General features: G+C 35.2%; 1 protein-coding gene across 1 annotated transcript in view; it reads left to right on the top strand.

Moving 5' to 3' along the window:
- Positions 1-25,612, top strand: part of EXOC2 (exocyst complex component 2) — a 274,184-nt gene that overhangs the window by 106,851 nt on the left and 141,721 nt on the right. The window contains exons 9-13 of the mRNA XM_044917676.1: positions 3,610-3,755; positions 3,890-3,971; positions 4,763-4,865; positions 10,140-10,258; positions 24,280-24,405. Of these exons, the coding sequence (XP_044773611.1) occupies positions 3,610-3,755; positions 3,890-3,971; positions 4,763-4,865; positions 10,140-10,258; positions 24,280-24,405 (576 nt within the window). The remainder of the gene's footprint in view (positions 1-3,609; positions 3,756-3,889; positions 3,972-4,762; positions 4,866-10,139; positions 10,259-24,279; positions 24,406-25,612) is intronic.

Genomic DNA, 25,612 nt, shown 5'->3' with positions numbered 1-25,612 from the left:
GTACTGCACCACCTAAGTAGAAAGAATACTGGATACTGATTCAGAGGCTTATTTTTAGTCCTTGCTCTGTGTTTATTGAGCACGTTAGTTCCATCCCAGGGATATGAAGATAGTACTTACGAATTATTCCTAAGAGTTTATAGTCTAATGGAGAACACGGATAAGCAGTTGATTAAATTATGGTATGATAATTGTCTGCTCGTGGTAATCCTGGGGTACATCTGGAGTCTGCACAAGTTGTACCTCATTGAAAAGTGGAGTGAGAGAATCTCAGGAGAGGGTCATGTGAGCCTTCAAAGATGAGTAGTAAGTATCCAGGCAAGCAGAGGTTGGCATGTGGGCAGCCAAGTGGATACAGGTGTCCCAGACAGGGCAAGCCACATGAGGAGGAAGTCCCTGTCTTCAGGGAGGAGACCTCCTGCAGTCCAGGAACCAGGATCCAGTATGGTAATGTGCAGATGTCAGATGTGGGACTGCAAGGTAGATGGGGGTCTGCTCAGGATAAGCTTTCTATGTAGTGTAGTAGAATTTGTCTTTATCCTGAAGACTGTTGGTAAGCCATTGAAGGATTTTAAATAAAGAAGTGACATTATGAACTTTTTAAAGAATATTCTGCCATCCGCATAGAGAATTGATTAGGAGAGAGCTAGATTAGAGACAAGAAGAGGCATCAGAAAGAAGTGCACAGTTGTCATGTAAGAATGAAGTGCGGAGGACTTGTAACCAACACAGAGATGATGATGGTAGAGCAAATGGCAAGATGAGAGATGTTAAGGAGATGAGAAAGGCTACCAGTTTGCTGTGGGAAGGAGGAAGAAAAGTAGTAGTCAGTGATGACTTTCAGATTTCTGGCCTCAACTAGAGCAAGAAGGAACAGGTTTGGGGCATAAGGAGAAGAGTAAAGAGGTAAATATTCAGTTCGACTTATAACTTGTTGGGTTTGAGATTCCTGAGGGTTGTACCCATAAATATCTTTCTACCTCTTACTATATCCTAACTGTGTGTCACATTGAGCAGGTTGAATAACCTCTCTCTGTTTCAGTTGCTTGCACTATAAAATGGGGATAAGAATAGTGCCTGTTTTAGGGACATAAACAAGTTTAAGTGAATTAAGAATTAATACATATTTTTAGAATAATTAAGAAGAATTTAGAAGACTTACTAAGTTTTTAGAATAGCACCTAGCATAGAGTAAGCACTCCATATTGTATGTATGTGTAGTATGTCTTTATGCTAACCACCAAAGCTCCCCAAAACTCTTTTTAGGTTATAAGGGATCCATAGAGGCTAAAATGTTTTTTCTTCTTCCACGGCATCTTCATTCTTTCTCCTATCTTACACTGAGGAAAATTTTTACAGCTCTTGTTGACCTGACTATGATACAGGCAGCCCAGTGCCTGTATTATAGCGGCCTTGCTCTTGGTGCTTGCGGTGCATCTGTAACTGAGACTGTGATAGTCACAGTCCAGTGAGCTGGTGTTGTGACATCCCTTGGAGGAGAAACAACCAACTTTCAGGCCTAGAGTTGCCCAAGGCTGGATTGGTTCTGCAACCTGTAAGACCTAAGTCATGTTTTTCACTATCACGTCGCTCTGTTCGATTTGTTCTGTGAGTACACACTGGTTGTTCCAACCCCTGCCAGCTGCCTTAAAACCGGGTGTTCTCAATGTGAGAAGGTGGAGTGAAGATGTGGATGGATGGGTACATGGGGGAAATTGTTCCTGGGAGACATGGCAGATGTCTGACTGATGGTTTATCTGCAGTGTCACTTTGTGTGTGAACAACACCACTGAGTTTAGTGGTTTTGTTTTTCTTATTAGTTAGCCCTAGAGAATAAAGACATAAAATGCATTTTATGAGCTGTTGGTGATTTTTATCTGCTTAGTTTCACTGCTTTCATTTATTTTATTACTGATATAATTATCCAGTTATCAAAGAGTTATAAACTCCCAAAATTTTATTGTGAATGTGGCAAAATTCATAACACAATAACAATTCATGGATAGAAATTATTTATAAATTAAATTATGATTTCATAGCATATTTCTCTATGTGCATATTTAAAAATTCTCCATATATACATTTCTGTATAAATAAGTTATAATTTTATAGTTTATAATTTCTTCCTATAAATTTTTCTCTATAAAATGTTTATTTAATGATAAGTGAATTTTCTACTCATACTTGTTTTCATACTTTCTAGAGGAGTTAAAATTATTAGTTGGTATTTCTTTCTTACCTTTAAAATACAGTGAGCAAAGTCTAATTTTGAACACTTACACTTTTGACCCAAATTCTTTCATTGTGCAAAAAAAAAGTACTTGTGAATTTAACATCCACAGGCCACATATAAGTAATCAACCTTTTAGAAATATTTAGTGGCATTTATGTATCTTTTCATTTATGAAGCCTCAAATCATGAAGTTTATATTTTTAAATGATAAACAAATACTTAATTTTCTTTGCAGAAAAATGTTTTAACCCTAATCAGATTTCAGATACTTCATTTAGCTACCATTATGTAGTTTGGTGGGAAGAAGGGAATATATTTTTTCTCATCTTACAGAAATTTAGTATTCTGCATTTGAAAGCATGTGGTGAAAACAGCTATCTTGACAAAGTTTTTCTATTAGGTCTTTAAAATTTCAAGAAAATTTAAACATTGTTTAGATAAAACAATTACGTTACAAAGACAACTTCTAACATGATCAGGCCACCCACAGTGTAGACTAGAGAATATGGCATGCAAGCCACCCAGTGAGACTGAGGTAACTTTTTCATCTTTGCTTAAAGTATAGTCAGTAGACCAGATAATGTAGAAACTTTTTATGAGCATCGATCAAACAGCCAAAAACAGTTATCCTTTTTCTCCCCTTTTCTTGTGGCTAATTAAAAATATTTCACAAGTTGAAAAAGTTAAACTGTCTGTACACAGTAAATTTTGCTTTAAAGCAATTCTTTCATTATAGTGATTTGTATAGTTTGAAGTCTTTTAGGTTAAAAAATATATATGTATATAAAAAATATCCTGTTTGTGTATAAATTGAATTAGCTGATTTAAGAAGTATTCATTAATGGTATGTTAAAATTTGTCATTTAAGTTGCTTATGTAATTATTTGTGCCTGCTGCATAAACAGATAACTTTACCAAGAAATAGAATTAGTTCTGAAATATTTCTTTTGAACAACTTTTTTGAAAGGTAAATATTTTTCTTGTTTTATTACCATATAGTACAGATATTAAATCCAGAGAATTTAACTCGTGTAGTTGTGTGTGCCTGTGTGTATATGTGTGTTTTAACCTATTATCTGAACTAATGAAATAATCTAAGGACCCATAATTCTATAAAATTTAGAAGAGTAGCTAAAATAAATGTAGGTTCAATTAGTGATTTTATTTGGTCCTGGTAGATATGGTTATTTTTAATCGGATACTATTTTTAACATATGAAAAGACTTAGTGGGCAAGGTGGAAATGTATTTTAGCAAACCATAAAAGATCTCCAAAATAGCTAACTTTTAAAAAAGTCTGTTGAGTTTTAATGTAAAGCTATAATAGCAGCCTATCATTTTGTTTTATTTAAGCTTCTTTTGGTCTTTTTAAAATAGGAGCAAGTACTACTGCGGACACATTATTTCAAGAAGTATTGGGTCGAAAGGACAAGGCAGATTCCACTAGAAATGCACTCAATGTGCTTCAGCGATTTAAGTTTCTCTTCAACCTTCCTCTAAATATTGAAAGGAATATTCAAAAGGTAGAGTACATATTTATGTACCCATGGTTACGATGTCATAAATTTTAAAGAGTTACTGAGATTTTTTTTGATCTTAACCATATGTGTTCATGATACTTTACTGACAGTCTCCAAAATGTTTCTTTATTTTAAAGGGTGATTATGATGTGGTTATTAATGATTATGAAAAGGCCAAGTCACTCTTTGGGAAAACGGAGGTGCAAGTTTTCAAAAAATGTAAGATTTGTTTATTACTTTTAGATCTACTACTTCTTTTTACAGGAAGAATGTAGAATGTATTCTGCAAAGAAATCATGTGCATTTTAGTTTTTGTTTATATGGTGCTCTTTTAAAAATGTAAAACAATTACTTCAAAAATAACATGGCTTTTCTTACCAAGATGTAGCGAAAATGAAAAACCATGGCTAGATAGGTTTAGGATAGGTTAGTCTTGGACATTCTTTGCCCTTTGTTAACCATGATGCCATTAAAAAATCTTTTTTACTGGAAAGAATCAATTATGGATATTTTCTATAAAATTTGGCTATAGATGGAAACCTACATTTTCATCTTCTCTCTTCAGAAAAGCCATTTTTAGTGAATTCTAACCTTATTTTAAAGTAAACTAAACAACTTTTGAAATTATCTCAAGTGCAGGAGTTATAGAAAATAAGAAAAGCCTAAAATGTCCTGTGGTAATGCCTTATCAACTAGGAGAAATGTCACAGGGCTCTAATAAATTCCTAAATGAAATCCATAAGGACTCAGTAAACTTAATTTTTTTGTTGTAGTAAATTTACATGCAATGAAATGCACAGACCTTACATATTATAGGTCAGTGAGTTTGACAAATGCACACACCCATGTAACCCACACCCTGGACAGAATGTTTTCGTCACTCCAGAAAGTTCCCTTGTGCCTCTTCTTAGTCAACCCCTGTCCCCCAAGGCAGTCACTGTTCTGCTTTCCATAATTTGATTTTAAGTTTCCATTCTGTAAATCTTTTATGTTCTTTCCTTTTTAAATAGATTATGCTGAAGTAGAAACACGGATTGAAGCTTTAAGAGAATTACTTCTGGCTAAATTGCTTGAGACACCATCGACTTTACATGACCAAAAACGTTATATAAGGTAAACCTTCTGCAAGAATTTTGATAAATCACATGTATCTGTATAGTACCAGATACATCATCTAACCCTTAAAACTAATTTGGGGGAAATTAGGAGATTGATGAAATGGTGAGAGGGAAGACAAATAGCAGAAATTTATGGGTATCTACTATAGGACACCGAAGTTCTTTTGTATACTAATAAATTTGGGAGTACTCAGGGCAAGAAAATTCTGCTTATTTGGGGAAAGGGAAAGTAACCTCGTTGCTTGGTCATTTCTTCCTCCTGCTCAATAATGGCTTACCTAACCTAGCAGGACAGTGTGGGTGTTGCACTCTGTGGGCACCCACAGGCACAAGCTGGCAGGGGCTCCCTGTATGGTTTAGAGTACAACACTGTCATTCTGGGTGGGAAATTCTTCAGGCCACAAAAGTGGACCATAGCTCAATGGTGGAGAAAATTTTGAAAGGTTTTGGTATCGAAAAGAAAAAATAAAAAATAAATTTAAAAAATTGCAATAATGTAAAAAGTGATGGATACCACAGGGTATGATGAGAAGGCCTTAGAAGGAAGCAGTATAGCATAATGGAAACTAGGAAACTAGCTGTTCCCTTTGGGTGATTTGCATTCTCTTTTCAGTTTCTTCATCTGTGAAATGGTATGATAACACAATCTGCATCTCGGGGTAGTTGCAAACATAATCAAGAATACATTTAAGGATTTAATATAGCTCCTGGCATATAAGTAGTCAATAAATTACATATATATGATGTTTATACCAGGATTTGGAGACAAAGCATATAAGTTACAAGCTTTTTATATCTATGATTTAAAAATAAAAGTGTTAACATTATTTTCTGCTGGCATATTTTGAATGTGGCTTTTATTCTCAGAATAAGCTGTTATTTTCCAAACTTAATGCCCTCTCTAATTAGTGAAGTTTATTGATATATATATCAATATATAATAGACTGTATATATTTATGCATTTAGCTGTCATCACCATATGACCATTGAAAATAATTTCCAGGTATGAAAAGAGGGTCTAGCCTGAAAGCTGCAGTGCTTGCTGTGGGGGAGGGGACAATGGTCCACACTCAGACCTGTGTTCTTGTGACTTAGGAGAGCAGTAGCAGCATGAACCATTGTCATTGTCAGCACATTTGTGTCACCCAAGAGGAAAGGGACAAGAGGCTTTAGAACAGGAGTAGAGAGCACTAACATTGATTGCTGCCACTACTGGGAGTCTGTAGTACAGTCGGGCATCACTTAGATGCGCTGTGTATACCACTTCTGATCTTCACAGCTGCCTTGCAGGGGCGTATGTCCGATACCTGTGACATAGGTGAGGAAACTGAACCTCAGACTTCATTCTTGCTCAGTGCACATAGCTGGAAATAGGACTCATGTTTGTCTGCTCTCAAAGCCTATCTTTGCTTTTCTGTAAGCTGTCTCCATAGGAAAGAATGTATTTGGGGGATTTTTCTGACTTAGAGTTGTGGAAATTTAAAGCTAGAAATAACCTACATGTTAGTTATCCATCTGCTTTTTCTTTTCTTTCTTTCTTTCTTTTTTTTTTTTTTTCCAAACATACAAAGAAACAGAGTTCCAGAGAGGTTAATCCTCTTGTCCAGGGATACACAGCTGGTTAGCGTCTTATTGTCTGTGTTCCACTGTGGTACTTAATTGTGCTTTGTATTTATTTACCTGTTTATATTTATGCTGTTAAATTTACCAGTAGTAATAGGCTAATCCTTATTGAATGTATGATTTCTTTATTTAGTGAATTACCATTTATGTAGATAACAAATGTGTAGTTCTTATGACTAGTTAAAATGTTAAAAAAGATTTTTTGAATGACCTATTTAGGTGCCTTTTTCCTGTCATTTTAAGGGAAAAGAACAAGAATGTCAACAAGAATACAAGTAGTTTACTTATTTTGTAATCATTATTTTATTTTTGATGCTTTGAGAAGACACTGAGCAATTAATTTTATTATCCTTTTTAAATTAATTTTTGGTTATTAATAAGAAAAACAACATCACAACCAGGTCAAATATCTGTTGGACTTTGGAATCTATGACAGTAGGTACTATGAGCATCAAGTAGGGATGGAGACCGCCTTACCATAAGCAAAGTATATCTTTATTGGTTCTCTTCCATAATTGAAGTTATGCATGGTGTGATTGAAAATCAAATTACTACTGTATTGTTTCACTTTGGTTTACTGTCTTGTCTAATTTAAAAACTTTTGATTATTTTCATTCTCCTTATTGTAGCTTTAGTGAGAGGTGAAGTTATGTTATATGCTTCTTTCCATATGAGTGTGATCCTATCCCTAGTAATTGTTAAAAATCATATCAGAATATGGCTTAAGAGTATAATGCTTAAATTTTAAAATATTGAGTATGTGCTCATCATAGCCATAATTAGCATTTCTTACATTTCCCCTCTAAAAAAGCTGTCAAATTTCTTTGATACATAGTTTTAGAAGAAATAGTAACATGTACCATATTTTAAACAAAAATTTTTGAAATGAAACTGCAGTTGACTGTTGAACAGTGTGGGGGTTGGGGCACCAACCATCTGCCCAGTCACAAATCCACATATAACTCTATTCCCCTGAAACTTAACTACTAATAGCCTAATGCTGACTGGAAGGCTTACCAATAATGTAAATAGCCGATTAACACATTTTGTATGTTGTATGTGTTATATACTCTATTCTTACAATAAAATAAGCCAGAGAAAAGAAAATGTTATTAAGAGAATCATAAAGAAGAGAAAATATATTTACAGTACAGTGCTATAAAAAATCTACATATAAGTGGACTGGCACAGTTCAAACCCATGTTGTTCAAGGGTCAATTGTACTTTGTTAAACTACATACTAAAAGAAAAGAAATTTATTGGATTAAGTCATTTAACCAAGGAAAAGCCTACCCACAGGTTGTACTTTTGAACTGCAACACTGTAGAATTTCCAAGAGAACACATCTATCATTCTTTATAAAACTCTTTTAATGTAATACCCATTAATAAGATGATATAAGGGATTATTGTTAAATTTTACAAGGACCTAGTCACCATACTAAAGAAATGTATGATTTTAAAAGTCATTAAAAGAGTTTATTGATTTCTCTTGCTAAATTGAGTTCTTGTAATGGACCATTTGTATTCCTATTCAGTAGTTTAAAAATTAAAAGGAAGCAGCTTTCCTAACAGTATTCCTATACTTTACTACTAACACTAAATCTGAGGATGTTATATGAGTGAAAGTGTTAGGAGAAAGTATTGTAGAAGTATTTGGAGGCAATATAAACCTCTCTAAGGAGAATGCTAAGACAAATTATCCCCAACAAGAAAGAATAAAATCACGTTTTTGCAAACAAATGACACAATGTACTATTTGTCATATTTATATTCCAGATGAAAAAAGCCTTGTGTGAGAGGAGGAATCATATTGGGTTGCAATATTTATGCCAGGCTAAATGTATTTTGTTAGACTGTAGTTTTATTCTTGGGGTGCTGTTAATTGATTTGTCCCTTTCTCAACACAGATACAGCCTATTTGCAGCCTATAAATAGACAGGGAGGGGTAAAAGGTCCAGCTCTTGGGCCGACTTTGAGGCATCTTTGTACAGTGTGAACCCCCACTGTTTAAGGGGCCCTTTTGCAGGATGATCAAATGCCCAGCTCTGCTTAGAGCCCAGGCTGTCTGCATTAGCTTGTAAAGGTAAGGGTGGATAGTTCCTAAATGTGATGTCAGATGTCTCAACAGTTTATTGATTGCTAACTCACTACAAAATGTTTCTCCTCTAATTAGCGGCTAATTGAGATGTCTGTGAGTAAGGAAATACCTAGTACTGGAGGAACGTGGGAGAGAAGCATCTGGTGTATCCCTCAGTGATTAGAATTTGGCTAGAGGTCACAGCTTGTGGCCATTAATTAAAATTTATCATTGAACAAAAATCTTTAACCCCAAAACAACAGATAGCTTATGGTTTAAAAATAATGTCAAGACAATAAATTCAACTTTTGGAGTTGATTTAATTGGATTTAACTTACTGCAGTAGTCCCTCCTTATCTGTGGGTTCATTTGCGTGGTTTCAGTTACCTATGGTGAACTGCGGTCCAGAAGCAGATGATCCCCCTTCTGAAGTACAGTCAGAAGGTCGGTAGTAGCTTAGTGCTACATATCAGTGCCTCCATCATTCCCCTCACTTCTCGTCACTAGGTATTTTATCATCTCACATCCTCACAAGAATGGTGAGTACAGTAAGATATTTTGAGAGGGAAGACCACATTCACATCACATAACTTTTACTACCATATATTATGTTATAATTGTTCTTTTTTTATTAGTTATTGTTGTTAATCTCTTATGTGCCAAATTAAAAATTAAACTTTATCATAGGTATGTATGTATGTATAGGAAAAAACAGTATATGTAGGGTACAGTACTGTCTGTGGTTTCAGGCATCCACTGAAGATCTTGGATCATATTCCCTGTGGATAAGGGGGGACTACTGTATGTTTATATATTTTGTGATGGCTGAGGGCCAAATCTTGAATAATATTTGTCAAAAATTTTTCAACTGAAATATATTTCAATTTTCAATCCGGGTTTGAATATTTTATATACAAAGAAGACTTTGAATATTTCAGCAACTATTTAAAAAACTAAGAAAAATGCCTGTCTATACTATATTTTCTAGAGAAATGTTTTCTTAGTCATGAAAATAGAGTTCAGATGTTAGAGGTGCTTATTGTCACCAAATCTCTTTATGTAATAAAATAGCCTGATTAGGTTGCATAGAAAAATAATGTCACACTGCCATCTAGTGGCCATTTTTCAGACCAGAAAGGAATTAAAAAACAATTGAAATCAAAAAAATATTCACTAGGTGTCCTCTGCTGGCTTCTACTTGTGTTTTCTGTAATGACTGAGAACTAAGTATGGAAATACTCTGTGAACTAAATGTAGATACAAAGATAAATCCACACTAAGTATTTAGGATCATTGCAAGTTGTCTTTGTCTTCTTGGTTGTCTTTTTATAAAGTCCTTGTTTTTTAAAAATATAGTTTTATTGTTAATTGTGTAAAAAGAAATTTGAATATATTTCATTTAGAATTAAGTATTGAAGACTGATGTTGACAAGTGCTTTACTAATTGATAAAATTTTAGGTTTTCTTAAAAAAAAGGTAATGACTTAAGAGTATGCTACCTTTCCTTTGTCCTTACTCATGGCTCTACAGAAGCCTACTTTGTCATTCTTGGCCTTGCTTTTTCAGGTACCTGTCTGACCTTCACGCGCTGGGTGATCCTGCTTGGCAGTGTATTGGCGCCCAACACAGGTGGATCCTTCAGCTCATGCACAGCTGCAAAGAGGGATATGTACAAGATTTGAAAGGCAAGGCTGCTTCTCTTCTAGTCATTATGCTATTTTTTATTGTCGATTTAATGTACTTTGGAAATGCTTAATAATTAAGGGGATGATTAATTAATTTTCTTGTATCTGTACTTGTTTTTTATTTATTTTGTTTTTGTTTTTGCCACTGGTCAGCATTATACCTGAGTGAATAACAGGTTAAGGGAGAAAACTCTCTTGATACCTGTATTTTTATGGTTGACAGCCAGTATTGACGAAGGTTTGATTTAAGGAATAGTTAAATTTTTATGGGAAGTAACATGATGTGGTAGAAATATTAGTCTTTAATACATGGTAGTAGTCCACTCACTATTCATCAAATATATGTTGAGCCCCACCATGTGCCAGGTACAGATGGACAGTGGTGAATAAAACAGACATGGTCCCTGCCCTTATGGTGTTAAACACTTACCTAACTACATACAAAGTTGTTGACAAGTGATATAAAGAAAAATCACAATATTTTGAGGGAGGAGAACTGAGGAGAATGCTTTAGATGGTCCATTTGGGAAGGTGTCTCAGAGAAGGCTCTATGTTCTCTAAGAGCTAGAAGAATGAGAAGTAGCCTGCTGGGACAATTTTAGTCTGAAAAAAGAAACAACCTTTGCAAAGGCTGTAAAGTAAGTTTAAAGGAAGAAGTCACAGCTGCATTCACATGCAGGTTTATCAACATTTATTTGTAAAATTCTATCATCCCACAGATACTGAATGTATTCAGTGCCTGCTGTGTGCTGGCCACTATTGGGTGCTAAGGATTCAGTGGTCAGTATGGCAGATGGGCCTGGCTCACACAAGACATAAAATAGCGGGGGGTAGGGGTGGGGAGGAGATGGACAAGAAAAGTAGAGTGGACTAGTAGAATACAGTGTTACTTTCTAAGCCTGGGAAGTTCCTCCTGCTGTGGTAGCACTTAGGAACAGCATCTGATTCAGAGTTTTGAGGTCACAGAAGTGACATTCCAAGATCTGAAGGATATCTGTATTGGTTGAAATAGAGGAGGGGAAAAGGAAAGAGATAAAGACCATTCCAGGAAGAGAAAATAGAATGTGCACAGGGCTTCAAGCAAGAGATGGCTACTGAATTCTCTGTGGCTGGAGTTCATTTCACAAAGTGGCGAGAGTGGAGGCTAGAGTTAGGTGGTGCCAGGTCTTGCATGGACTTTGTTAGTCCCTTCAAGGGCTTTGGACTTGATCCAGAGGACATTGGGCTGACCATTAAGGGTCTGAAACAGGGGAAAGACCCACTGAGACTTATTTTTTAATCCATGTAGTGAATGGATGAGTGGGAACAAGACTGGAACAGTAAAGCTGGTTAGGAGGCTGCTATGGTGATTCAGGCATCTCATCTCCCATGGACATGGTGGATGTGGAGAAAGAGACGGATTCAAGAGCTGTTCAGAAATTGGAGTTGACAGGACTTGGTGATTGAAGGAGGAAGAAGGGGTCAAGCATGATTCCCAGATACCTGACCTCAGCAACTAGTTAGGATGATGGCACCATTGAGTTAGGGAGCATAGAGGAGAAAAACATTTTTTTTCCTTTTGTTTGGACAGACTGATTTGGCATTGTCTGACATGCAAGGGAAGATACCCAATAGGTAGTTTGGATTTAAAGAGCAAGAGCAACGTATAGACTACTTGAAATTGGAAAAGTACCGTGAAATTTCATATATCCTAAGGGCACCTGGGTGGCTCAGTTGGTTTTAGCGACCGCCTTCGGCTCAGGTCATGATCTCAGGGTCCTGGGATCAAGCCCCACATCAGGCTCCCTGCTCAGCGGGAAGCCTGCTTCTCCCTTTCCCACTCCCCCTGCTTGTGTTCACTCTCTCGCTGTCTCTCTCTCTCAAATAAATAAATAAAATCTTAAAAAAAAAAAGAAATTTCATATATCTTAGTGTCACATCGATACCTGAAATGTAACCAATACTCCATTGCCAAAGGTCTGAATCTTTCTTGAAGATAAATGGATACCTGATGGATTCCTTCCCTGCCATCTTGATGTTATGTATTGCTGTATGTATCCATCCAGAACTGTTTAAAATGAGTATGTCTGGAAAAAAAATGATGAAAGCTTATGTGTAACTGGAGCCCTATCTTTTTAATTCACTGACAATGCTTGTTGAAGAACTTGCTCATCACTTATGAAATAATGAAAAGAATGTACATTTGTTAGTGATGAACTTAAAGTTATTTTCATAAGTTGGTCTTTTTGATTAGGAAAGAAAAACAGTTTACAGCTCTTTGAATTTACTCCACAGATTTCATAAACAGTACACTGTAAATTTCCTGAATATATTAGTTACATATTCATAGGTTATATTTTAATTTTTCTTCCAACATTCAGAAGAACATGCTCTCTTTTAGTGTCAGCAAATACTATCATAAACAGCATAGATAATTCTAACATAGATAGCCTTTTAATTGGAAAATTGGTGTGTTCTTTGAGCTCATATCAGAATGAGTTTTTATGATTTTATTTTGGAGAATTCCAAATAAATATGATAAGATAACCTCCCATGTGCCTAACCTAGTTTCGACAGTTATCCGTTCATAGCTCATCTTTTTTTTTTTTAATTTTTTTATTCTTATGTTAATCCCCATACATTACATCATTAGTTTTAGATGTAGTGTTCCATGATTCATTGTTTGTGCATAACACCCAGTGCTCCATGCAGAATGTGCCCTCCTCAATACCCATCACCAGGCTAACCCATCCTCCCACCCCCCTCCCCTTTAGAACCCTGTTTGTTTTTCAGAGTCCATCATCTCTCATGGTTAGTCTACCCCTCCGATTTCCCCCCCTTCGTTCTTCCCCTCCCGCTATCTTCTTCTTCTTCTTCTTTTATTTTTCTTTAACATATATTGCATTATTTGTTTCAGAGGTACAGATCTGAGATTCAACAGTCTTGCACAATTCACAGTGCTTACCACAGCACATACCCTCCCCAGGGTCTATCACCCAGTCACCCCATCCCTCCCACCCCACCCCCCACTCCAGCAACCCTCAGTTTGTTTCCTGCGATTAAGAATTCCTCATATCAGTGAGGTCATATGATACATGTCTTTCTCTGTTTGACTTTTTTGCTCAACATAATACCCTCCAGTTCCATCCACGTCGTTGCAAATGGCAAGATCTCATTCCTTTTGATGGCTGCATAATATTCCATTGTATATATATACCACATCTTCTTTATCCATTCATCTGTCGATGGACATCTTGGCTCTTTCCACAGTTTGGCTATTGTGGACATTGCTGCTATGAACATCGGGGTGCACGTACCCCTTCGGATCCCTACTTTTGTATCTTTGGGGTAAATACCCAGTAGTAGTTCATAGCTCATCTTATTTTATCTGTACCCTTACCTGCTTCTTACCTTCCCTCACCCTGAATTACTTTTGAAGCAGGTCACATTATTTCATTCATAATTATTTCAGTATATAATTTTCAGAGATAAACATGCTTTTTAAAGACTGTAACCAAAATACCATCATCATTACCTAAAAGTTATTAATAATTTCTTAATATCAAATAGTTAGTTTTCAAAATTCAGGGAGTGTTTATCATATCCAAGAATCTTTCTAAGTACATTGATAACCATGGCTTTTTAACTTATACTCAGTGCAAAGACAAATGACATGAAATGTGGCACGAGTATAGACTGAACTGAACGTGTGTTTCCGAGAATGGAAAAATTATACACTAGTAAAATATGGCCCAATGTGGCCAGTTCACACTTAGTTACTCTTCTGGTTATTTTCTTTAATGCATGTATATAGGTTATCGGACACATGTTAGCTCTTTAATATACACTTGCTACATTTACACAGGTAACATAATCATATATAGTATAGGTATGTGTATGTGTATGTATTTATATAGTATAATTGTCTTAATTAGAAGTTTGCTGAGTATAAGCCAGTTGTTGATGATGGACTCTTAGTTGATATTTGAGTGTCTATATATAAGTGTAAAGTAATATGGGGTAGGGCTCCTAAATATTATTTGGATTTTTTATTGGATATCTTCTTATAGTTATGTCATTTTAGAAATGGAAAAAAACCTGGGATATTGTCTAGTTCAATTGATGACTTTAGATCTATTGTGCATGTGAAGAAGGTACCTCAGAGAGTGATAACCAGCTTCCTCTTGACCTAAATAGGGGCAGAAGTAGTGAGTGGCAGGGGCGCCTGGGTGGCTCAGCCGTTTAGCGTCTGCCTTCGGCTCGGGTCGTGATCCCAGGGTCCTGGGATCGAGCCCCACATTGGGCTCCTTGCTCAGCAGGGAGGCCTGCTTCTCCCTGTCCCGCTCCCCCTGCATCCCTCTCTCGCTGTCTCTCTCTCTCTGTCAAAAAATAAATAAAAATCTTAAAAAAAAAAAAAAAAGAAGTAGTAAGTGGTTCAGATTTCTCCCCATTCCACCAGACTGTACTCCTTCTGGATGTGAGGTAAGATAGCAGGTTTTCTGTGTTCTATTGTAGGAGCGAATATTTCATGAAACAGGATTTCTGAATATGATGAACATGATGAAGATAGTGCCTATATTTCATCTGGCCCTTCATTATGAAGTGTCATTGTTTTTATTCAGGTAGTCTCAGGATCCTATTTTCTTTTTTTTTTTTAGTTTTTTTTTTTTTTTTTTAAATATTTATTTGTCAGAGCGAAAGCGAGAGAGAGCATAAGCACGGGGAGCAGCAGAGGGAGAGGGAGAAGCGGGATCCCTGCTGAGCATGGAGCCGGATGCTGGACTCAATCCCAGTTTCCTGGGATCCTGACCTGAGCCAAAGGCAGCCGCTTAACCAACTGAGCCACCCAGATGTCCCCAGGATCTTATTTTCAAAATGAAACCTTGTTGCATTCTAAACCTAAAGAATGAATTGTTAAATTCCTCTATTGAGATTATCTGCACTTGGACTTTTAACACTGGTTGTAATTGTTTAAGTAACCCCCAGGCAGCAGAACAATGGTTAAGAACTGAGACAGTCCTGTGAAATAAAATACAGTTTTAAATAGATAGACTGTAAATATTTCAGACAGGAAAAGGTTTCTTGATGTCTTTTTAAGTAAAGTTGGTTGGTCTTTATGCATGGAATTTAAGAAATCTAATTAACATATAAATGTTTTTTTAAAGTCTTAAAGCCTTTACACAGTTTTTTGAGGGAAAAAATGTTAATTGTATTTAGTCTTGTGGTCTTCAGAGAAAATTTCATAAGCAAAGATGGTGATAGATTTTCAGAGACAGCAATCCTACATTTAAAAAGCCACCTTTTTTCCAAGAAAGATTCTTTTGTATATAAAGCATTTGTTAGCAGATCGAGGTCATAAGGTTAATATTCTTATGAACATTGCATTAGATCTTCCTCTGGATTCCCATTTTTATAGTCATAACAGATACTGGACCTAGTAGAATGGTGCCTTCCAGATTATAAACACTAGGGCACAGAACAAGAGATTACCATTGTACCTTAAACATGCTTTGACGTTTATCCCTAAGTATTCCTCCCTACTCTTCCGTGACCTACCTCTATAGCCCAAATGTGATCTTTTGGTTTTTCTAAGGGGAGACAAAGTGGGGGAAAAAAACAGGAATAAAGATTAACATTCAAAAAATGCATCCTAGCTTAAATACTAAAGGAAGGCTTTGTTTTTGTTTGCCCCCCACCCCCGAATTGTTAACCATTTTGCCGCTCTTCCCTATATTCACAGCAGCCCTGTGTCCTGAGTTGTTACACACAGAAAACTTTCACCACCTTACAAGAAGTGTCATTCGTCTCTTAAAATTCCTATGAAACTGGTCTAAAATTAGACTGTTTTCAGGTTTCCTGTCAGGAAAAGCCTTTGGTTAGCACCCTACTGATATTCTCAAACAGGATTTTTAAAGGTAGCCTTCAAAGGTGTTTTTTGTTTATGTTCTGAAAATGAGTTTAACTCTTAAAATACATACTGGCTCTATCTAATAACTCAAGGGAAAACAGCAGCCTGCTCATAGAGTAATTATTCCCTTCTTTCAGATATGTACTTAATCAGGACTTCCCTAATGGACATATTACAATAGGGGCACAATAGGAGACATTTAGAATAGGAGCAATAGCTTAAGTAAGCAACAGATTCTTTAAAAGAGTCACACAACAGAAGAAAATACATTTATATGTGGCTCACGTTCTCTCTGGAAAACTTAGAGATATGTTAACACCGGAGAGGTTTATTCTGAATCATTGCAGTATGGACCTATTATGGAAGAAAAAATATTAAGAACAGAGGCACTGTGCTAAATATCTGCTCTTTCAATTTTTTCACACACTGAGCAGATTATTAATTACATGCTGAAATAAAAATATTTATCTGATGATCATAAGATATAAAAGGCTATATTTTCAACTCAAGCTTGTAAAATACATGCATAAGATATATTTTATAAGTTATATTCAATTTTCTGAATTTACACAGTATAACTAAACTATTTTTTATTGATATTTAAAAACTACAGCTGTGATCTTTGTGTACATAACATTTGTGTGTGTGTGTGTATACACTATTAATTAGTGTAGTTAATATAATTGTGGTATTTTCATAATGTAGGATTAAGTAAACTTCCTGGACTCTAGATAAAAGTATAGCCTCTGTAGGAAATGGGCAGCAGGTTCATCAAATTTTTTATGGAACTACAAAAATATTTCCGTGGTTAAAAAGACAGTAAAAATGTGTTGTTATACCTATATTAAATATTTTAATAAAATTATAATGTTTAAAGTTGTTAAAATGAGGTTGAAGATGGTTCTTTTATGAAATTTATTTTCCGGAGATTTAAAACATGGTTTCTCTCCTGAATATTGATCATAACAGTATGAATCCAGAATAATAGAAGTTTATTTAAAAAGAAAAAAAGGAAAGGCACAACTGCAGCAACTACAGATAGGAGATAATTACTTTGATTTCCACCTGCTCTTCCTAAGTCCCTTCCGATGTAGATTACACAACCCCAGCTTTATCTGCACCCTTGTTTTTTTGTTGTGACTAGAGTACTTTTTTAATTGGCTTTGGACGATAAAATGCTTCTAATGGGATTTTATTCACTTGCTTTGAGATTTATAAGCTGTAAGGGATGTATAGAAGAAAGCAGATTCAAGAGAGAGAAATAGAAGTATCAGTTTATGACAGCTATAAAAAAACATCTCTTCAGCAAAGTGGTGGTCTGATTTTCCTTTCCCCTTTGTCCTTTTTTCAGAAAGAGAAAAAACTCAGGTCATGTTCAGAATGCCATGAATTAGATTTACAATGCATACCATTAGACAGAGAGAATGAGAGACAGAGAGAGCATGGGGGGGGGGCGGTCAGAGGGAGAAGCAGACTCCCTGCTGAGCAGAGAGCCCCATGCGGGACTCGATCCCTGGACTCCAGGATCATGACCTGAGCCGAAGGCAGTCGCTTAACCAACTGAGCCACCCAGGCGCCCCAATGCATACCATTAGAAATCATCACTGTTGTTTGTAAATAGTATAGGTTTATATAAGAAGTGTTAATTACCTGAATGCAGATCAGCAGGCTTTTATATGATTGTAGATTTGTTTTTTAATCTAATTTGAAAAGATAATTTTAGCTACCAAATTAAAATTATGACTAGTAATTAATACTAGTAATTTAAGTAGTGTTTTAAAGTCAGTGACCTAGGACTTATGAATAACATAGCATTCATTTGTAGATCTGTATAGTAAAATAACAGCTGTTAAACATCATAGGAAAGAGTTGATTAAGTTCTTGTTTCTTCTGTTTTATACTAGATTCAGTTCACCTTACAATGAATGAATGGTCTATCTTTGTTAAATCAGACAGGCCAACAAGGCTTATGTCAAAAGGACCTTTTTTTTTTTTCCCAATTTTTTTTTTTATCCTAGCAGCTGGTTCTTTTCTACTGTCTTGGCTTACTGTACATCTGGAAGAAGACTTCTTACAGCTGGGAGCCATTTCATGTCTAATTCATGTCCCCTGTCCTTAAGAGAGAAAAAATTTTTGACAATGCATGTCAAGCACACATTGAATGCTAGCATTAACTGGTAATTTTAAAATATTCATTATAAATATTTTAATTTTGTATTCTATCATTTTGTAATAATTCTATTGCTTACATATTCTAAGCATGTTTTCTCTAAGATCTATATAGAATTACAAAAAAAATACAGTACTTTAATAAAAACATAAATAATTTTATTTTGGTATTCACCTAACCAGCTTATTATAAATATCTGGTTCTTGCTTATATAGCCAATGTTAGCTAATAAATACTTCCTCGTAGTTCACACCTCTGGTTTTGCTTTAAAATATATTTCCTCTTTTACTTTGCTTTAAAATATATTTCCTGTATTTTCCTCCTCTGTTTTGAATGATGTTAAAATACACCAGAATTTCTGCCTGGAACCTGCTTAGGACAGTTCTGACTCTCTAAAAAGTGAAGTGAGGTTAACAAGAGTATGTTAAATATGTCTCCCTTAGTTTAATTTAGATTAAGTGACCCTCTTTAAATTGAGGAAATGCCCCTGTAGGAACTTTAAATATAGAGAGAAGAAGAAGATCAAAAAGAACATTTTTATCTGTTGACACAGGTCTGATTTGTGAGGAATTTGTAATTCGGTCTTGATACGTCCGCCCCCACCCCCCAGCTTTGGCATTGAAATTCTTCTGTGTGGTGTGCTTGAAAGGAATCCCATCCTGCCTGTGGGTCTGTGGAGACTCCTGGCCCCGTGTGTTTGGTCAACAAGCAACAGTGGGTGGTCGGGCTGCAGCGCAGGACAAGGGCCCGCTGTGCGCAGGAAAATGTGTTCAAAGGTGTTTAAGGGCAGTAAGGAAGTCGGCCGCCCTTCTGAGAGTCCGGGGGCTATAGATCAGTGTTCTCCACACCATGGTAGACTGTGAGAAAACTTGCTGCAAGAGGCACGAAGGATGAGAAAATATAGTAAACTTATTCACCTGGTTCCACATCTGCAGGCTTCCCTTAAGAAAGGTCTCTTCTGCCCTTTATGTTGTAGAGTCTGTTAAATGTTGACTGCTATTTGCATTTAAAATAGGGAAAACTTGCACAGGTTGAGTTGAAAGGATTTGACTGATACATGATAAGGTTTCCTGGAAGTCTTAGGAGTACTAGGTATAATCAGCATTTTCTATAAAGTCTAAACTTCATTATCAGTTTTTGTAGGAATCATTGTTTTAATGTAAACTGTTAAGTTTTGAGCTTTTGAGATCCATAGGTCAACATAAAGCTGAAGACTTTTTATTTAGTAGAAACCTCACAGTTGGAAAAAATTAGCAAGTGTTTCAATTTGTTAAGAGCAAATTGTGAAAGATTGATAGTTTATTTTCTTTTAGAAAGGTAATACATTTTAAACTTTTGATTATTTCTACACTGCAGCTTTTATTCTCTTAGTGAAGTCACTAGGATTGTTTTATTAATGTTCTGTAGAAGGTAACTTCAGCAACTTTTGAAAGTAAATTTTCTCTTTTTCTCTTAATTAAAACAAATTTTCTGTTCTGTTTATAGAGTGTTCCAGAAATGGTTTTTTAAATTTTATATTTGTTTACAATCTGTTAAGTTTCTCCTACATCCTCATAATTAGAAGAATTCCTTTTGAGAATGCTGGTAGCATATTACAGAAGCTTTAGCTGGAGAAACAAAACATGGATTCTTATTTGTCAGTAATTGAGAAGCTTAGTCGTTAGTTTTTTGTTTTTTTTTTAAGTGTTTGAAGGTTTTTTTTTCCCCCAAGATACTTCTTCCAGGCATCTGTAGATAAGCTATGTATCTTTTCTTATGATATATTGGTAAAATCATAACTCGAACACTAGTTTGTAGAATTTAGAAGACATCGCTACGCCCTTTTAGTTCTAGGATTTTGTTTGTATCATTTTTCCTGCAGACACCACATAGCATTTTTAGAACTAGAAGTACTATAGTGATGGTTCTCATGCTATGGGATGTGTCCCTATATGGAATTTTCTCTCCTGAGTAATCTTTACCCTGTAATTATTCCCCAGATTTCCCCAGATATCTCTGTTTATAGCCAAATACTTTTGATCTCATAAGCATTTATTCATTTGAGTGTATTTATTGGTTACCCTGATTAGCGTCGTTAAAATAACCAAGCTGTAAGATCCCATAATAACAAGTATTTTGAAATTCTGATGAAGTTTTCACTGTTACTTTTTTGTTGTCTTTATTATTTTCCTTATATAATTTCTATTTAAGGCTTAATTTTCACATGTGCTTCTCTGTGTAGAGGCAGACTTTTTAGATAACACCACTAATCAGTGTTCTAAATTGTAGGAATAGTGAGCAAAATAAACATGTTTTCCATTTTGTTCTTAGTGGTGATTTAAAGTTTCCGATTCTGACTTCATACCATGGAATCACTCTTTTACACCCAAAAAAGACTTTAAAAATTTTATTGTGTCAAGCCCTGATTTTTACAGGTCATGAAGCATTGGCCTATTATGATTGCTTAAGCTAGCTGCAGAACCCCCTTCCAGTTGTATAAACCATGAGAATCTTGGGTTAATCCCTGCCCCAATTTCAAATATAGCAAACAACTTGTTAGTATTAACATAAATGAAGCCAAAAAGTTATAACCTTTCATCAAGGCCGTAATCTTATTTAATAAAAGGCTTTAAAAAAATTTCATCTAGAAAAAATTATAGGAACTGTTCATTTCTAGAGAAAATTTACTGTCAAGAAAACAAATGACCTCTCAGAACCTAATGCAGTATTGAGAAAGATAAAGACAAACACAGTTTTACAAAAACTTTAGTCTCTGTCACCTGCAAAATGTCCCATGACAAGCTAAAATTGTAATGAAAAAACTAAAGTTGTGTGTATACAGTTGAATACCATCCTCAGCTGGATATCAAGGGGCAGATAATTTAGGTTGTTAGGGAAAACACACCAACATTGATTTCAGTTGCACATAAGTTAGAGCATGATAATATGAAACTTCCTAATTATTCTCATTTAATAACCATATGTTTTATATAATGTATATATGTCTCTTAAACACATCAACAGATGTTGCTATCATACTGTGAGGTAAAACAATCAAGAGAAAATATACTGATTTCTTGTAAGATATTTTAAAGCCTTTTGTTGATTTGATGTTAAAGAAATAGTTTTTCTCATCTTTTTCTGTTTTCTTTTCATAGTAATGCTTATTTATCATCAAAACCGCTTCATATTTGTAATAACTTTTTAGAGTAGGAATGCCACGTCATATAATTTAAGTTTAAAAGGAGGGTATGAGTCCTCAAGGGTTTTTTTTGACTCTTGATAATAAACAGTTTCTGACAACTGAGATTTAAAATGTTTTCTTTAATTCTCTCTTCAAAGGATAATCTTCCTAATTCCCTATAAAATAACTGATCTTAAGACCTTTTTTTTTTTTTTAACAACAACAACAAAAAAAGAGCAACGTGTTAGAGAGAGAAGCTCCTTTCTGAGTTTAATGCCCACTGTTGAGTTTGTAGGGCTTATGCATGTGTGTGGTGCTGAAGCGCTATCTTCTGGTCACTCCGCAAAAATGCGTCTTGCAGATGTGTTCCAGATGCTGGTCAGCCCTGAGAGTGTGTATATGCTGTTTTAGCTCCCTGGTGCTGTGCTATACTTGATGGTAATTCAACACTACCAATTAGGAAATTAGTTCATGTTAAATTTTCTTTTCCTGATGTTATAGAAAATGATGATATAGTTTCTAAAAAAAGAAAAGCATATTCTTAATATAGTTTCTGTTATTAAAGGGGAAGATAAATCAGTCCTTTAACAGTTTCAAAATTCAAGATTTACTTAAACTACATAAATGACTTAAAATCTAACCATTTATATTAAAGTTGTAAACACATCAGTTATAGGGAAAATATTTTTCTGAGGATCTACTTGAATAATGATAATTATATTTTTGTAGGAATGGTACATAATGTATTTTTAGGAAACTAGGAAGTGCTTTCCTTCTTAATACAAATGTAGTTTTGGGGCAGCTGGGTGGCTCAATCGGTTGACTGTCCCAACTCTTGGTTTTGGCTCAGGTCGTAATTTCATGGGTCGTGAAATCAAGCCCTGCTTGGGCTCCGTGCTCAGCAGGGAGTCTGCTTGTAAATTTTCTCCCTTTGCCCCTCCCCCCACTCATGCTTGCTCCCGCTCTCTCTCTCAAATAAATAAATAAATCTTTAAAAAAATGTATAGTTCTGAAACCTTCAAGAGTAACATGTAACTTTTTATGGTAGGCGCCACACCCAGTGTGGGGCTTGAACTCAGTGACCCTGAGATCAAGTCAGGTGCTCTACCTGCTGAGCTCTCCAAGTGCCCCACATGTAACATTTTAAATTAAAGCATTCTTTTCTTGCACCTTTTTATATAAAATTTTATATATATTATAATTTTTATGTAAATATTGTGATGGGCTCCTTTATATTTCCTTTTAAAGTATGTCAGAAAGTTGATATTTCGATATTATTTTCCTGAATTCTACAATCAATAGCAGTGGCAACTGTATAAACTGCAAAGGAAAATGTCATAAGTCATTAAAAGCTTCCACACACTTGGCCTTTAATATAGAAAAAAATCAATTATAAAAATATTATTTCTTCATTGTATTTTCTTACTCTGTATCACATATCATTTATTTTGTTGTTTTAACAAATAAATTGTTTGTTGTTTTAAAATATGGAATTACACAAGTCGTATCTTAATGTTTAGAAATGCATGTAAATGAAACATTTAGCACATAGTATGTCTTCAGTAAAATTCTATTCCACTAAAAAATCTGTCCGATTTAATTTCTATTTCTACAAACCCTACCTTAGTAGAATTTGTCAGAATACAGGGAGATAGCTCATATTGTATTATGTTAAGTGGCTCATGATAGGAGGAGCTCCTGAAAGCAGGTTCTCCATGGCATATTTTTACTGTATTTTATTTATTTATTTATTGCTCTATTTTCTGCCTCTACTACCAGAATGTAAATACTTTGGGAGCGGGGCATTATCTATTATTCATCACCTTATCTTCAGGGCCTATAGTTCCTGGCACATAGGAGGTACTCAGTAAATCCTTGTTCAGTGTTATTGAATAACTAATGTTATCAGTGGCACGGATATGTTTTATCTTTTGCGTCTGAAAACAAATCTATATGCTTTTATTATTCTATTAAATTATAAAAGAAGGAATAGAGTTCTTACTGAGTAATTTAATATCAGTCACTCAGTATATATTGAGGGAGTTATTTGCAGAAGGTCCAGTGATTGTGGACAGAGATATAATATTTAACTCTTAAACCTGAGAAGATAGTATTTTGATTTGGAGATAGGAGAAAATTGTTAATGAACAATAGAAGGCAAAATGTCAAATCTACTGCATTAAAAGAGAGTCAGAACTCTGACTTCCAAGTGTGAAGTTGTTTTTCAAAAAAGGATTTCTCATCCTGATTTTTAGGTTTGTAGACCTTCCCCCACCTTTGCCCCTGCCAGTTTTGCTGAACACTCATTCTAAAATGATACATGAGTTTCTCTCACAGTTTGTTACATCTCTGTAGTAAGCCAGAGTAATGGATTGAATCCTATCTGAATCTGTCATGTTGGGAATGACTTTTAAAAGCTATTTAGAGAAAATATTTTTTATTTTGCTTGGCAAATGTTTTATTTAAAAGAATGGAACAATTGAGGAAGAAATAACTCAGAGAAGCAGCCCATAGAGACTATGGACTCTGAGAAACAAACAGGGTTTTAGAGGGGAGGAGGGAGGGGGGGTTGGTTAGCCCGGTGGTGGGTATTAAGGAGGGCACGTACGGCATGGAGCACTGGGTGTTATACGAAAACAATGGATTGTAGATCACCACATCAAAAACTAATGATGTATTGTATGGTGACTACCTTAACATAATAAAATTTAAAAAAAAAAAGAATTACTACTCAAAAAAAAATAAATCAATCAACTAAGTAAGAATATATGGAATAAATGGAAATGTCACCTCTCTTCTAGGTACTCCAGGCCTTCACAGTCCCATGTTGGATCTGGATAATGATACCCGTCTCTTGGTGTTGGGTCATCTTAGTCAGACGGCATCACTGAAGAGGGGCAGCAGCTTTCAATCTGGTCGAGATGACAGTAAGTATCTCTCACTGTCCCCCACTTTGTCTTTTAACTTTGTACTTGTGCAATTTCACACATTTTTCTCTTGGAAATTTTCCTAATTAGTTGTGTTACTGCTGCTAAATATTACCAACCTTCTTCATAGGTGAATGTTTATTCAACATACATAGTTAAAGTCTAGTTTTATTTTTCCTGTGATTGACTTTTTAAAAATATGCCACAGAAAATATTTTGTGAGAATTTCTTTAAGATGAAATTTGTAACAAAAGTAATCTCTATAGTCAGAACAAAGAAACACTTCTTTTATGCATTTTAAAATTTGCTTTGGAAAGAGGGTTAATAATATATTAATTGCTAATAATTTTTCCTGAAAATAAAGCATCTCATTATAACTATGTTACGTTTCTTAACTTTCTGAAGTTGATATTTACCTACTGTTTATTTACCTGTGTGAGATACAAAATTATTGGTTATAATGCATTTGGGTACCAATTAAATGCTGTTAGTCACTGGTTATTTATAACCTCAATAACAGATCTAAGAAATCCAAATAGGGTGGGATGCCTGGATGGCTCAGTTGGTAGAGCATTCAACTCTTGATCTTGGGGTTGTGAGTTCAAGTCCCATATTGGGTGTGGAGATCACTTAAAAATAAAATCTTAAAAAAAAAAAAAAAGAGGGGCACCTGGGTGGCTCAGTTGGTTAAGCGACTGCCTTCGGCTCAGGTCATGATCCTGGAGTCCAGGGATCGAGTCCCGCATGGGGCTCCCTGCTCAGCAGGGAGTCTGCTTCTCCCTCTGACCGCCCCCCCCCATGCTCTCTCTGTCTCTCATTCTCTCTGTCTCTCAAATAAATAAATAAAATCTTAAAAAAAAAATCCAAATAGGATAATAGAAATATCTTACTTTATATTAAATACCTCTAAAGTTTATTTTAAAGTATTTTATATTATTACAAGTATTGGAGTAGGGCTTTTTCTAAGGTTTCATTAATAAATATGAGTGAATATCCATCATAAGAACACCTTAAAATTAGATGATTCATTTGTACTAAATGGAGGGCTCAGTGTTCCTTCTTGTCCTGTTCCCATTTCCTACCAAGCCCATCAAACTAATATAAACAGTGAGAGAACAGAATTACTTGCTTCTGTATACTGTGGTGTATTGTAGCCCTCTAAGCAAATGAAGCCCTCTAAGCAAATATGGCCTCCAGGATCTGACTC

The sequence above is a fragment of the Neomonachus schauinslandi genome, chromosome 8, assembly GCF_002201575.2.
Source record: "Neomonachus schauinslandi chromosome 8, ASM220157v2, whole genome shotgun sequence".
In the NCBI taxonomy this organism is placed as follows: Eukaryota; Metazoa; Chordata; class Mammalia; order Carnivora; family Phocidae; genus Neomonachus; species Neomonachus schauinslandi.
This window is presented reverse-complemented; position numbering and strand designations above follow the sequence as displayed.